This window comes from Hemicordylus capensis, chromosome 4 (assembly GCF_027244095.1).
Source record: "Hemicordylus capensis ecotype Gifberg chromosome 4, rHemCap1.1.pri, whole genome shotgun sequence".
NCBI classification, from domain to species: domain Eukaryota; kingdom Metazoa; phylum Chordata; class Lepidosauria; order Squamata; family Cordylidae; genus Hemicordylus; species Hemicordylus capensis.
The window spans coordinates 314,366,085-314,379,336 of NC_069660.1; the positions used below are offsets into that span (position 1 = coordinate 314,366,085).

The 13,252-nt window shown below is 48.4% G+C and overlaps 1 protein-coding gene across 7 annotated transcripts in view; it reads right to left on the reverse strand.

Annotated features, from left to right (window-relative positions):
• The window catches only part of PTP4A3 (protein tyrosine phosphatase 4A3), a 146,707-nt gene that overhangs the window by 33,429 nt on the left and 100,026 nt on the right, over nucleotides 1-13,252 (reverse strand). For 3 of the 7 annotated variants that reach the window (XM_053246393.1, XM_053246392.1, XM_053246396.1), the window contains one exon: nucleotides 2,025-2,871. In XM_053246393.1, coding sequence (XP_053102368.1) covers nucleotides 2,025-2,129 — 105 coding nt within the window. In that variant the 5' untranslated portion in view covers nucleotides 2,130-2,871. Of the gene's footprint in view, nucleotides 1-2,024; nucleotides 2,872-4,888; nucleotides 4,970-9,916; nucleotides 10,269-11,706; nucleotides 11,834-13,252 lie in introns of those variants that run through there. The other 4 variants (XM_053246394.1, XM_053246395.1, XM_053246397.1 and 1 more) reach the window with 4 other exon arrangements.

Sequence of the window (13,252 nt, forward strand, 5' to 3'; positions counted from 1 at the left end):
CTGATTTTTTAAGCAGAGACCTAGGGGGGATGGAGCCAACAAACAAAACTTGAAAGAGAAGCATCAAGAGGCCCATATTAAACAGTGAACTAACAGCAGCATGAAAACAGAACATAGGGACATAGGAAAGTGCCTTATGCTGAATCAGACCATTGGTCCATCTAGCTCAGGACTGTCTAGACAAACTGGCAGCAGCGGCTTCTCCAAGGTTGCAGGCAGGAGTCTCTCTCAGTCCTATCTTGGAGAAGCCAGGGAGAGGAAACTTGGAACCTTCTCCATGCAAGCAGGCAGGTGCTCTTTCCAGAGCAGCTCCATCCCCTAAGGGGGATATCTCTTACAATGCTTAAAACATGTACTCCCATTCATATGCAAACCAGGGTGGATCTTGCTTAGCAAAGGGGGCAATTCATGCTTGCTGCCACAAGACCAGATCTCCTCCCATTCAGAGGAAGACAGACCACTGGTTCAACTAGCCCAGCCCTCCAGGGCTCAGGCAGAAAGAGATCCCAGCCTTACTCCCTGAGATTCTTTTAACCAGACTGAATTTGAGATCTACTGCATGCTACCCACTGACCTATGGGCTCTCCCCAAGAGGACAGAACAACCCATCACTCTAGTCCCTGCACGGTTCCCTCTACCTTTAGTGAATGTTTTCTCCAGCCAGGGATCTGTGGTTGCTCCTTCAAAGAGTAAACAAGGGCATTTATTTTTAATCCTGGTAGGTATGTAACAGTTCATCTAGTTGCCCACGTAACCAGATCAACATCTGTGGACAACAGAGCCGATTCTGGGGTCGGGGGGAACCGTATAGCTAAAAACAGCTCGCTGGCCACAAGCCCAGGTATTAAAGAGGGCAGAAATTGTCAAGCAAATGTTTATAAGCTCCAGACAGGCTAAAAAGATTGAGGGCGGGGGAGAGAAAGGGAGCAGTGACCGACTAGGAAGAACAGTCAATGCACATTTAGAAAAATAATGTTGTGCGAATCCACTGCAGGAGACACTGTTTGGAGCGACAACAAAACCAGCCACCTGGTTTGATTTGCAGGTGATCTAATCCTACGTCACCCAGACCTGTCCAAGCAGCCCGGAACTCCAAAGCCTCACACCTTTCTCCCTGCTGTAAGCAAACTGCTCGTGTCTAAACAGCTGCTAAAACTTAAGTTGTTGTGATGGTGGTGTCGGGAGGGAATTTTGCTTGCTATGTAGTGCAGCTTTTAAAAACAAACAAACAAACAAAAACAAAACAGAGTTAGAAACATAGGAAGCTGCCTTCTACCGAGTCAGACCATTGGTCTATCTAGCTCAGTATTGTCTTCACAGACTGGCAGCGGCTTCTCCAAGGTTGTAGGCAGGAATCTCTCTCAACCCTATCTTGGAGATGCTGCCAGGGAGGGAACTTGGAACCTTCTGCAGCAGGCAAGCATGCAGACGCTCTTCCCAGAGTGGCCTCATCCCCTAAAGGAACTATCTTACAGAGCTCTCATGTAGTCTCCCAACAAATGCAAACCAGGATGGGCCCTGCTTAGCAAAGGGGACAATTTATGCTTGCTACCAAAAGACCAGCTCTTCTCCCCAACTCTTCTCCAGAGTTGGAGAAGAGAAAGATTAAAAGTACGGAATTAATGATCAATGTGGGGTGGCACATGGGACCTTATGAGGCAGTGCTCCAGGCAGCTGGAATATTTTAAATAAAGCTGAGTGGTTGAGGCCCCTAGGGGAGAAATAAGGACATGAATGCTGACTCCTACTGAGTCAGGCTAACCAATGAAATACAGTACTGAACAAGATGGACCAACACTCTAACTTGGCATCTGCCACAAACTCACTAGTGGCCCTCGGCAAGCTCAGCCTCACTCTCCAGCTGCAAATAGGGAATAGTCTGACCTACCTTACAGGGTTGTTTGTAAGAATTACATCAATACCAACAAAGCACTTTGAAAGCTCAAAGAGTGTAATGCAAATGCTATGAATGGTTTTAACTTTTATCTTCACCCATTGCTTCCACGTTGTCCAGTTAAGCTTACCTCAATGAAGGTGTTCAGTGTGGCATTGGTGGGGTTGTGGGTGATCAGGAATCTCATGTTCTTGTAGCAGACCTCCACAGGGGCAGGCCGATTCATACGGGCCATGGTGGAAAAAACAAGGTTGGTTTGAGAGAGGTGGGCAAAATGACAACAAAAATCCCAACCAAAAAACAACAACAGCCACACAAAATTAAGCTATCCCCAAAGAAAAAGAATTGCAGGGCAAAGTGAAAATAAAGTTACCCTAGAGTTTGGCAAAAAACGTGTGTGTGTGTGTGTGTGTGTTTTGTTTGATTCCCAATCAACAGAAATGTTGTGCAAATATTCCCAGCTTTGGGGAGTGTATGCTGGATTCTTAATCCAATAAAGAAAAAGAAACCCTGTGCTTGATGTGGAATATTTAAAAAACCCCAAAATAAAATAAAAAATAGCCTTCGTAGTGTCAATTTCCTTTGCGTGTGCAATTCAGAGCAGTCGTCCTTCAGTGTCGCCGGGCTTCCCTCCTTCGCTCTCCCCTCCTCAGAAAGGCCTCTGCATTCAGTTAGCCCGCCGGCGTTGCCTCCGACGCCGTCACGTTACCCCATCTGGATATGTAAAATATTTGGGGGCAGTGGCAGGAGCCCGGTGCAGCTCAGGCTGGGGCGGCAGCCAGCAGAAGTCCACCCTTGGCTGCGAGAGCCATGCACAGGAGACCTGAATGGTTAAGCCCAAAGGCGCGGCGGCGGTGCCAGGTTGGGGTGGGGCAGTGGTGTCCTCTCTTCAACGGGCGGGATGTTGCGCGTGGCAGTGCTCAAAGGTGTGCCCGGACCCCTCCATAAATCCACTACCGATCAGCATGCGAGACAATCTGGAAGAGCCCAAGGGAGAGTGGAGGGAGGGAGAGACAACCAAGAACCGCTTGTTAGTGGAAGAGTCCAGATCATTCAGTAATTTAGGAACATAGCAAGCTGCCATATACTGATCAAGACCATGGGTTCATCCAGCTCAGTACTGTCTACACAGAATGGAAGTGGCTTCTCCAAGGTTGCAGGCAGGAATCTCTCTCAGCCCTATCTTGGAGATGCTGCCAGGGAGGGAACTTGGAACCTTCTGCTCTTCCCAGAGCAGCCCCATCCCCTAAGGGGAATCTCTTCCAGTGCTCACACTTCTAGTTTCCCTTTCATATGCAACCAGGGTGGACCCTGCTTAGCTAAGGGGACAAGTCAGGCTTGCTATCACAAGACCGGCTGTCCTCTTTACTTATTGTCCAATTTATATACTGCCTTATAATAAAATTCCACAAAAATCACATTAAAATATTAAAAGCCATTAAGACCATAAAAACCATAAAGACACCAAGCAGCAACAGTCAGAACAAAAACAGAGTGGCCAGAAAGGAGACACTGGCAACCCCTATGGGGTAAAAGCCTGAATAAATGAAAGCGTTTTTAGTTGTCGTTTTTTAAAAGCAGCCACAAATGCCAAAGAACAGACACCCACTGGGAGAACTTTCCAGAGCCTGGGGGCAACAACAGAGAAGGCCCTGTCCCATATGCATGACAACTGAACCTCCCTCTATGTTGACACACGGAGCAAAGCCCGACCCCAACGTGAACCGTTTGGGCAGGGAGAAACACATGATCCTTCAGATATCCAGGGGAAACCGCTAAGGGCTTTAAAGATAATAACCTTATTACCTGTATGCCATATTTAAGGACAAGAGCATTAACACCACATCACAGTTTAGCATTCATGTGCACCCTCAAACAATGGCTTACCCTGACTACATCACCAGTTATAGGAACTGACTTTCAGCATAGAACACAGTGCATATAGAACCCAGCATTTCTTTTATTTCATTCATTAATTCATTCATTCAGTTTCTATACCGCCCTTCCAAAAATGGCTCTGGACAGTTTACACAGAGAAATAATAAATAAATAAGATGGATCCCTGTCTCCAAAGGGCTCACAATCTAAAGAGAAACACAAGACAGACACCAGCAACAGTCACTGGAGGGATGCTGTACTGGGGCTGGATAGGGCCAGTTACTCTCCTCCTGCTAAATAAAGAGAATCACCACATTGAAAGGTGCCTCTTTACCAAGTAAGCAGGGGTTCCTAAGTCATTGTCTTTTAAAAACCTTATGTACAAATACCTTTTGTCTTAAAGAAAAGGTTCCAGCCCTTATAGCTGCAAAGAAATACATATATCAGAGATAATTTTGCTAAAAGGAGAAAAGGAGCATCACTGGATTATTTAAGAACTGGAAGCAGGAATCTCATGGATGGCTGCTTTTTTCTTCTACAAGGGAAATCCAGCCACTGGCCCTCTCTTCCCCGCTGACCCACCTCCAAAGCTCTTTGGCCCACCCTTCCTGCAAGCAGTGCTCAGCTCCCGAGTGAGGTTTCTCCGAGTGAGCTAAACTGACCTTCTCATTTTCCATACAGCAAGTGAACGGCATGCTGATATTATGTTGGCACGCTGACCTCTCTAGCAGTCACTACCTTACAAATCTTTGTAGTGTGGGGTGGGGGGAAGGAGTGAAGAATATATTCATGTCGCATGAAGCAAACCTTCAGTATTTTGGATCCAGTCTCAAGAGAAAACAATTCACCCTCTGGCACTGGGATGTCACCTAGTGATGTGTGAATGGGACTTTAAACGCCCTTTCCAAGCCCATTACCTACCCCAAACACACCATTTCTAGGCTACCAAATCTCAATCCTTTGAAGTCCAACAACAACACAGACTTCCTGTACCCAAACCACAACCACTGCTCTGTCAAACTCTATCTAGTTAGTTGGCCTCTTTACTCAAAAGCAAGTCCACAGGGCAACTTGCCTCTCTGGGACGCTAAGTAGTATGTGGTGAACAGGCAGTACCAGGCGGAGTCATTCAGCCCTAAAAATGGCGGCCACCTTGATATTCAGCAGGGAGCACTGCACAGAGAACTGCTGGCATTGCACATCCAATGCCTTTTCCTCTCTCTTTGCTAGGAGAGGAGATTCAAAAGGACTGACATCACTAATTTGAAGTAGCCCAAACAATTCTACTGTCACAATGGGGGCACGTGAGGTCACAATGCAGGCAGTGGGGACCACCCCAGCCCAGCTAAACAAGGCTGAGAATGATTCTAGGAGAGAAATGTAATCAGAGGAGTTATTAAGGGAATGATGAATGTCCAAAAGACTGGAGACACAGCTCGATACTTTAGTGAGCCTGGGTGCCCCGGAGCATGGTCTAAGTGCACATGATACAGTCATCTTGCTGAAGCTGGTCTTGGTCTTTAGACCCATGTATGCCACTTTTGGGATGGGGCTAAAGCTCAGTGTCAAGAGCATCAGCTTTGCATGCAGAAGGTCCCAGGTTCAACCCTGGCATCTCCGGATGGGGTTGGGAGAGACTCCTGCCTGAAACCTTGGAGAGTCAGTGTAGACCAGAGTTCCCTCTAACAGGGACTCCCAGAGGTTGTTGACTACAACTCCCAGAATCTCCAAGCAAAAGCCATTGCAGCTGGGGGTTCTGGGAGTTGTAGTCGACAACGTCTGGGAATCCCTGTCAGAGGGAACACTGGTGCAGACAACCCTCAAATGGATGGAACAATGGTCTGACTCTGCATAAGGCAGTTTCCTATGCTCTTACGTCCCAGGAAAGGGGACCTTTCCAGTCTGGTAATTTGACAGAGTGACTCGAGTCTGCACAACACAAGGTCTTAGCAGGTGGTCTTGCTCTTTTTCTAGCTAGAAAGCTAAGCTGGGCCACCAGAGCTAGCTCCCAAGACTGACCAACGTGCACCAAACAACTGCGCAGGTCTCAAGTGCAGCTTTCCAAGTTTGGCAAATCAACTCCTCATCGGAACCTATCACACCCCTGATGCCACTTTAATAGTAAACCAAGAGGAAGGCAGAAGTCATGGCCCTTTGCATGCTCTCTTGGACGTAGGACTTCCATCTGAGAATCAGGCACAGGACCCATTCTCTCAATGGGCCCAGCTTCACAGGCACAGATGACATTTTTGTTAAGATGGGCCTTTTAAATTTCAGAGGGTTGCTCTGCTGGCCTTCTCACACAATAAGAAGTCTCATGGCACTTTAAGGCCAATATATTTATTGTAAAGTTGTGTCGAGTCAGTGTCGACTCCTGGTGAGCACAGAGCCATGTGGTTTTCTTTGGTAGAGTACAGGAGGGGTTGACTATTGCCATCTCCCGCACAGTATGAGATGACGTCTTTCAGCATCTTCCTATATCACTGCTGCCCGATATAGGTGTTTCACATGGTCTGGGAAACATACCAGCGGGGATTCAAACTGGCAACCTCTTGCTCGCTGGGCAAATTATTTCCCCTCTGCACCATTAGGTGGCTATATTTATTGTAGCATAGGCTTTTGTAGACTACAGTCCACTTGCTTTTGATGAAGTGGAATATGGTCCATGGACATTTTGAGCTACAACAAAACAGTCTTTAAGATGCCCAAACACTATTGTTCTTCCTTTAAATTGATTCTCTTGCTTATCCATACATGAGATAAGCAATGTTCTCTGGAGCTTCACAGAATTTGGAAAGGGGTGTGGATTGTTTTGCTGCAAGACCTTATCCTCTGTGCTCTTCCAAATTAGTAGAGTACTAATTGCCTCATCTTGCTCCCCTCCATTTTGAAGAATGGAGCTGCAATCTATACCTCAGATCTGCAAAATAATCTTCAGGTTAGGGCCAATGCATGCATATAAATGCATTTCTTGAGAGTTTGCATCCAGGAATCCCTTGAGAGGGGTTTTTATCGGACTCTTTGTCTATCAACTTGCAGCTAGAAGCTGCAAAGTGTTGACATTAAAAAACAGAGTGTTTGTGGACTTTGGCCAGTTCAAAAGCTTTGCTCTGTGGTGCATAAGTAGGTATGTGTGAACTTGTCCTTGATATAGACTCAAATATTAGGATAGCATTGTCACAATCAAGACCATCTTGTTTCCCCTGGACCAAGAATGGAGGATCAGCTGGAGTGGTTGAGAGGTGGAGCATGCAAGGAGAGAGGAGAGGAAAGCTGGTCTTATGGTAGCAAGCATGACTTGTCCCCTTAGCTAAGCAGGGTTCACCCTGGTTGCATTTGAATGGGAGACTACATGTGACCACTGTAAGACATTCCCTTTAGGAGATGGAGCCGCTCTGGGAAGAGTACTGAGGTTCCAAGTTCCCTCCCTGGCATCTCCGAGACAGAGCTGAGAGAGATTCCTGCCTGCAACTTTGGAGAAACTGCTGCCAGTCTGTGCAGACAATACTGAGCTAGATAGACCAAAGGTCTGACTCAGTATATGGCAGCTTTCTATGTTCCTATGGGAGCTGGTCTTGTGGTAGCAAGCATGAATTGTGGTCTTTGCTAAGCAAGGCTCACCCTGGTTTGCAACTGAATGGGAGACTAATGTGAGCACTGAAAGATGGGGATGGGGCCGTTCTGGAGAGAGCATCCTTGCATGCAGAAGGTCCCAGAATCCCTCCCTGGCATCTCCAATATAGGGCTGAGAGAGACCCCTGCCTATAACCTCGGAGAAGCTGCTACCAGTCTATGTAGACAATAGTGAGCTAGATGGACCAATGGTCTGAATCGGTACAAACCAGCTTCCTATGAGTATTTCCCAAGAAGTGAAACTGATGGTGAGGTCAGGACAGGTGGAAACTCCCAAGATGACAGGCTTGGGTCATATGCACTAACTTTCCAAAACTAAGGCTGAGTGAAAAGTTCTCGACAGAGAACTTTCAGCTTGAATTTGGGGTGGGGCAAAACTGACTACAAGGACACACTTTGATTTGCTACCATTGCTATTTTTGCAGTGGCAGAGTTCCTTTGGCTATCAGTGGCTGACACTCCTATTTCCGAGTAACCTCCAGGGAACAAAATGGTTCCAAAGGGAACTTCTGGGAAATAAAACCAATGGCTTCCAGCCACCGGAAGGAGTGCCACGGAGGCAGTGTTCTAATTGTTTTCATTTGTGTGTGGAATGAGTTTTCTTCTGGGTGGCACTATCAAGGCAGTGTGTGCACATGTGTGTTCAGAACAGGGCCTTCCCGATTCAGCCTGAGCGGGATCTAAAATTAACTGAGCAGATATCAAAAAATGTGTGAGCATGTGCACATGCGCATGCCTTAGAGGGAACACTGCATGCAGGTAAGTCCCCCCTGCCCTTTTCTGCCCCAATAACAAACTCCTGAAAGCACAGGTGTGCATCAACCCCAAGAAGAAGAGATGCTTTAAGGTTAGAGATTCAGGTTGCAACTCCATGCTAAAAAAGAGGGGGCGGGGAAGCAAGACCGGGGCAATTGCCCACTGCTAATTTGGGAGAGCAGCGCGGAAAAGGGTATTATAGCAAGAATTGCTCTAGGATGCCCCTCTTCCATTTTGCCACAGGGTGGGATTATGGCTCAGCCTACACTGTAAAAGACAGACAGTGATGACTGAAGTTTCGCTTTGGCTCTCCACTGAGCCGTTCACAGAAGGAGCTGAAGAACTTACAGCGGCCACAAGCAGCCAGATTTAGCAGCCTTTCTTCTTGCAGAGGCCAGAAGCCGCCAAATTTAGGAGCCTTTCTTCTCAGTTACTGAAAAAGAACTGGACCTAGAGTCCTCCCCATTCTAGGGAATTCTCCTTGATAGAGTATCTCTCAGAATCACCAACCCTACCTTAGTTGGGAGGAAAACTCCATCTCTGAACTCAGGATCTAGACTGCCCCATTGCTGTGTCGCCTGTCTGCCTCCATCTATAAAGGAACCCTTCAAATCACGCCCATCATGCGTCCTCTCAGAAAGAAGTCAGACAACAGAAATACAACATGGTGGCCACTTAGGAGCTTACCTGCATCACTTGCCAAGGAGGCAGCTAGTCTGCAGCCTTTGGCCACGTGGTCTCACTCACCATTCCCACCCCACCACAACCGTGCCAAAACACCGGGAAAGCAGATGGGCAATAGTGCTAACCTTGCTAACAGGAGGGTCTTGATGGAGACCCAAAAGCTCATTCTTAACCACCATGTCAAAATCAGATTGGGACGTGGGTTGCTTTTAAAAAAAAGATGTAGGGTTGTCCCATTAACTCTTGGCCCCGATTGCGCCGTGAAGGCACCCATATTTCCCCAGCATCTTTAAGCAAGAGGAGAGGGGGTAAGAACCAACTGACTACACAGCTCCTAGGCACAGGTATGTGACGACCTGCTTTGTTCAGAGACATACGGGCACACAGGCACATATTTCGTACTGTGCGTCATCTGGCTTTCAAAATGCATCCTCCACACACTCACGCCTGAACTCAGAAGGCCAGACAGCTACCTTTGCAGAGATTTGCAGCAAAATGCATGACAGCCAATGGGCAATGCTTCAAATGGGTGCCCCACTAGCAGAGCCACTGGAAATGTTGCATCCTATACAGTTTCCCCATGGCTTCCGAAATGGAGCCGCGTCAGGCTTTCCTGCCTTACCCTGGCCAAGTTCCTGTCCGAATATGCCATATATAAACCCCACCCTCCAAAACAGTGCCATCAGAATAAAATCATACCAAGACCATTTGTGCCCAAGCGTGCATAGCTGCTCATGCCAGATTCAGCACCAAGCGCATGTTGGGGAAAGCAGCCAACAGTGACTAACAAGTCCATCTCGATTGCCTCACTGGAATGCAGTCACCACAGAACAAGCGCAAACGAGCGAGGGAGACTGAGTGGGCTTCCAGGAGCGGACAAGAGAGCCCTCTGAAAAGGTCGAGCTATTTTTGGCGCAGCGTGCTCACTCGGCAAAACACGGATGAGATTAGGAGCTTCACAGATGGGACAGCCTCCCGACGGCTTCAGTGGCAAAATGCCGCTTGAGACATTCAGTTGTTATTCAGACCTTATTCAGTTGGGACACTGAACAAAGAGCACACACACCTTACCTTTTCTGCCCGGGATTTCCCAACACGATGCAAATAACACCAGGGAAACCAGTTGAGCGATGTTCAGTTTCTGAATAACCAGCAAGGCACAAAACTCGCCCGATTCTCTAGCCAGTTCACTGCTCTGCGTAGACTGCTCTAAGCCTTCCGGTGTCGCCTTCGCTTGGTGCGAAGGTACTTCTCCCACTTTCTAAGAGGCATTTCCCCCTCTGGTCTCGGTCTCTCCTCGGAGAGCAGCAGAGGCACACCTCAGAACAGCCAAAAGCCTGTCCGTGCGTGACCGGAGAACCAGCAAGCGCAAGCGTATGCCTCTGCGTGAACGGGGTGTGCGCACTCCAGTCCCAACAGCAACTCAGAGCACCGAAGCTTATAATGCACTAAGAATAAGCCAGAGGCAAAACAGTAGCTCTGCAAAGCCGTCCTACGGAAGGGCTGGCTGTGCCGGCTGATCGTCACCAGCCGTTTCCTCTTATTTGCAGCCCAGAAACTGCTGTGCTGAGACACACATCCGCTGACCAGAAAGCCACCGAATCGGAAACTTTGTGGCTTGCTGCCAGCATGTTGCGTTTGCTTGGGCAGCCAGGCAGCCATGATCAGGCTGTGGGGGAGTGTGCAGAGAAGTATCGGAGATGCTCCAAGCAACCCATGTCAGTGCGGCAACTTAGAAGAAGATGCAATGCTCTGAAAAAGTCTCTCCAACTAGTTAAAAATTTGGGGTGCGAGAAGAGACCAAGAGATACAGTGAAAGTTTGATGGTGTGTGTCTATGTGCTCCACAAGTCAAATCTTACTGCAGAGCCCAAAGGATCACCAATGCTGCCTCTTTACCCTGAAACAGTCTCACACACACACACACACACACACACACACACACACACACACACACACGGGCTGGGGTAATTTTCCTCTTGGCTTTACTTTGAAACCATCCTAGGAAAGGGATTCCACAGCCTCTCAGGGAAGCCCACTCTGGTCAATGAGCTGCTCCTCATTGAGGTAAGAAGTTGGTCTTCCTAAAAGACCATAAGTGACTGCTCTGTAGGTTAGAACTGCTACACCTGATTTGCTTAAGACTTGGGGAGTGGGGGGAGAGGGAGACGAGTGATGGGGAGAAAGAAAGAAAATGAATTTTGGAGATGGTTTGTTCTGGGCAGCAGGATCAAGGCAGTGTGTGTGTGCACATGCATTCAGAGTGGGCCCTTCCCGATTCAATCTGAAGGGGTTCTAAAATTAACTGAGTGGACATCAAACACCGCGTGTGTGTGCACACCTTAGAGGGAAACATAGGACCCAAGGTTAGGAACACAGTAAGCTGCCATATACTGAGTCATACCATTGGTCCACTTAACTCATTATTGTCTACACAGACTGACAGCAGCTTCTCCATGGTTTCAGGCAGGAGTCTCTCCCAGCCCTACCTGGAGATGCCAGGGAGGGAACTTGGAACCTTCTGCATGCAAGCAGGCAGGCGCTCTTCCCAGAGCAGCCCCTTCCCCTAAGGGGAATATCTCACAATGCTCACAAATGTGGTCTCCCATTCAAATGCAAGCCAGGATAGACCCTGCTTAGCAAAGGGGTCAATTCATGCTTGCTACCACAAGGCCAGCTCTGCCTGAGTACCTCTCCTGTATGGGAACATTCTATTGCAGAACACACAAAAGGGATAAATGGGCGGGTAGGGGTGAGGGGAGAAGAGTGGGGCAGGCTTAGCCGAAACCCTCACTAAAGCCCCTGTCCGGCATGCAAGGAGAACTTGGCCCACGGATTAAGCCCCCTTATTCACAGCCTTACCTTTGGCCCGAAGACAGACCCCCCGTATGGCCAACCTCTAGCAGACAGGTTTTGGGTAGCTCCTGCCCCGAGTCCCCCTCCAAGAGGCTGTGAGCTAAGCCGCTGGCGTTATCTGCCTGACAGCTCTTGTTTTGCAATGCTTACCTTCGGCAGGGTCATGGGCTGCTTAGCACCGCGTGGCCAGCGACTCAAAAATAGAACATAAGCGCATAAGTAAACTGAAACAGAGAGGCAACAGAAGGGGGGGGGGTTCGCAGGCCGTTTCCCACTCTCCCGGACTTCGGCTGCGCAGAAACACAGCAGGGGGAGGAGAGAGCTACTCTCCGAAAAAGTTTGAGGCAAGCTGCTGTAAATAGGCGCTCAACTTTGCATATTAGTAGGTGCCTATGAAATGCAAATAAGCCTGCCTTTGGAGCTGATGGCAATAGAGAGGGGAAGCACTAACAAGGGGCCCTTTCATAGTTTTGCAGCCTTGTGGTTCCTCCCCACTATCAGCTACTACTAGGGGCAAGCAAGCTCTGCTCATCTGCCCGGTCCATGCCACCGTAGCCTGAGCTGAGCTATCCAGGCAGCATATAAAACCCACACATCCAAGACCACCTTCTGCTCACCGTTTCAAACATGTATCCTGTGGTCCCACAGCAATACACGCATGGAGCAAAGTGTTAGGCCACCTGCTTCTGGCAGTCAAGACATCTCTGCTCTCTTCTAGAGCAGGGGGGAGGCAACCTTGGTTCTCCAGCAGTTGCTGAACTACAACTCCCATCATCCCGCTCTTCCTACAAGGAGTCCAGAGTGGTATGCATGGATATGTTTATCCTCACAACAATCCTGTGCGGCAGTTTAAAGGTAAGGTAAAGTGTGCCGTCGAGTCGGTGTCGACTCCTGACACCCACAGAGCCTGGTGGTTTTCTTTTGGTAGAATACAGGAGGGGTTTACCACTGCCTCCTCCCGCGCAGTCTGAGATAATGCCTTTCAGCATCTTCCTATATTGCTGCTGCCCAAAATAGGCACCAGCAGGGATTCGAACTGGCAACCTTCTGCTTGTTAGTCAAGCATTTCCCCACTGCACCACTTAAGGTGGTTCTATCAAGGTCTATAACCCATAAGCCTGGTGTTCTCAAACATGGGCCCCCAGATGGTGCTGGATTACAGCTCCCATGATTCCTTCCCCCTACAGAAAGCTTCAAGAGTAATCAGACACTCACTGCTGTACCTAAGGCAAGTAAAAACCTGGGTATTCTTAGCTCATTGGACATCATTTGATTTTTGTGTGGGACAAGCACACCACAGAGTTAGGGGAATCTTTCCCCCGTGGTGCTTGGAGAGAGAAAAACAATAATGGGCTCTGTGATTCTCATCTCACCAAAAAGTGACATACTACATAAAAGTAAGATTTACTCACAAAAGCAGCCAGCGTGTGGAGGTTCCCCCTGGCCACCAGATTTGCTGGTGGAGACTTGGGGTCAGGACTTCTCTGCTGCTCCTCCTGAGCTGTGAAATGTACTCCCTGCAGAGATGTAGCATTTAACCTCTCTGCCAGTT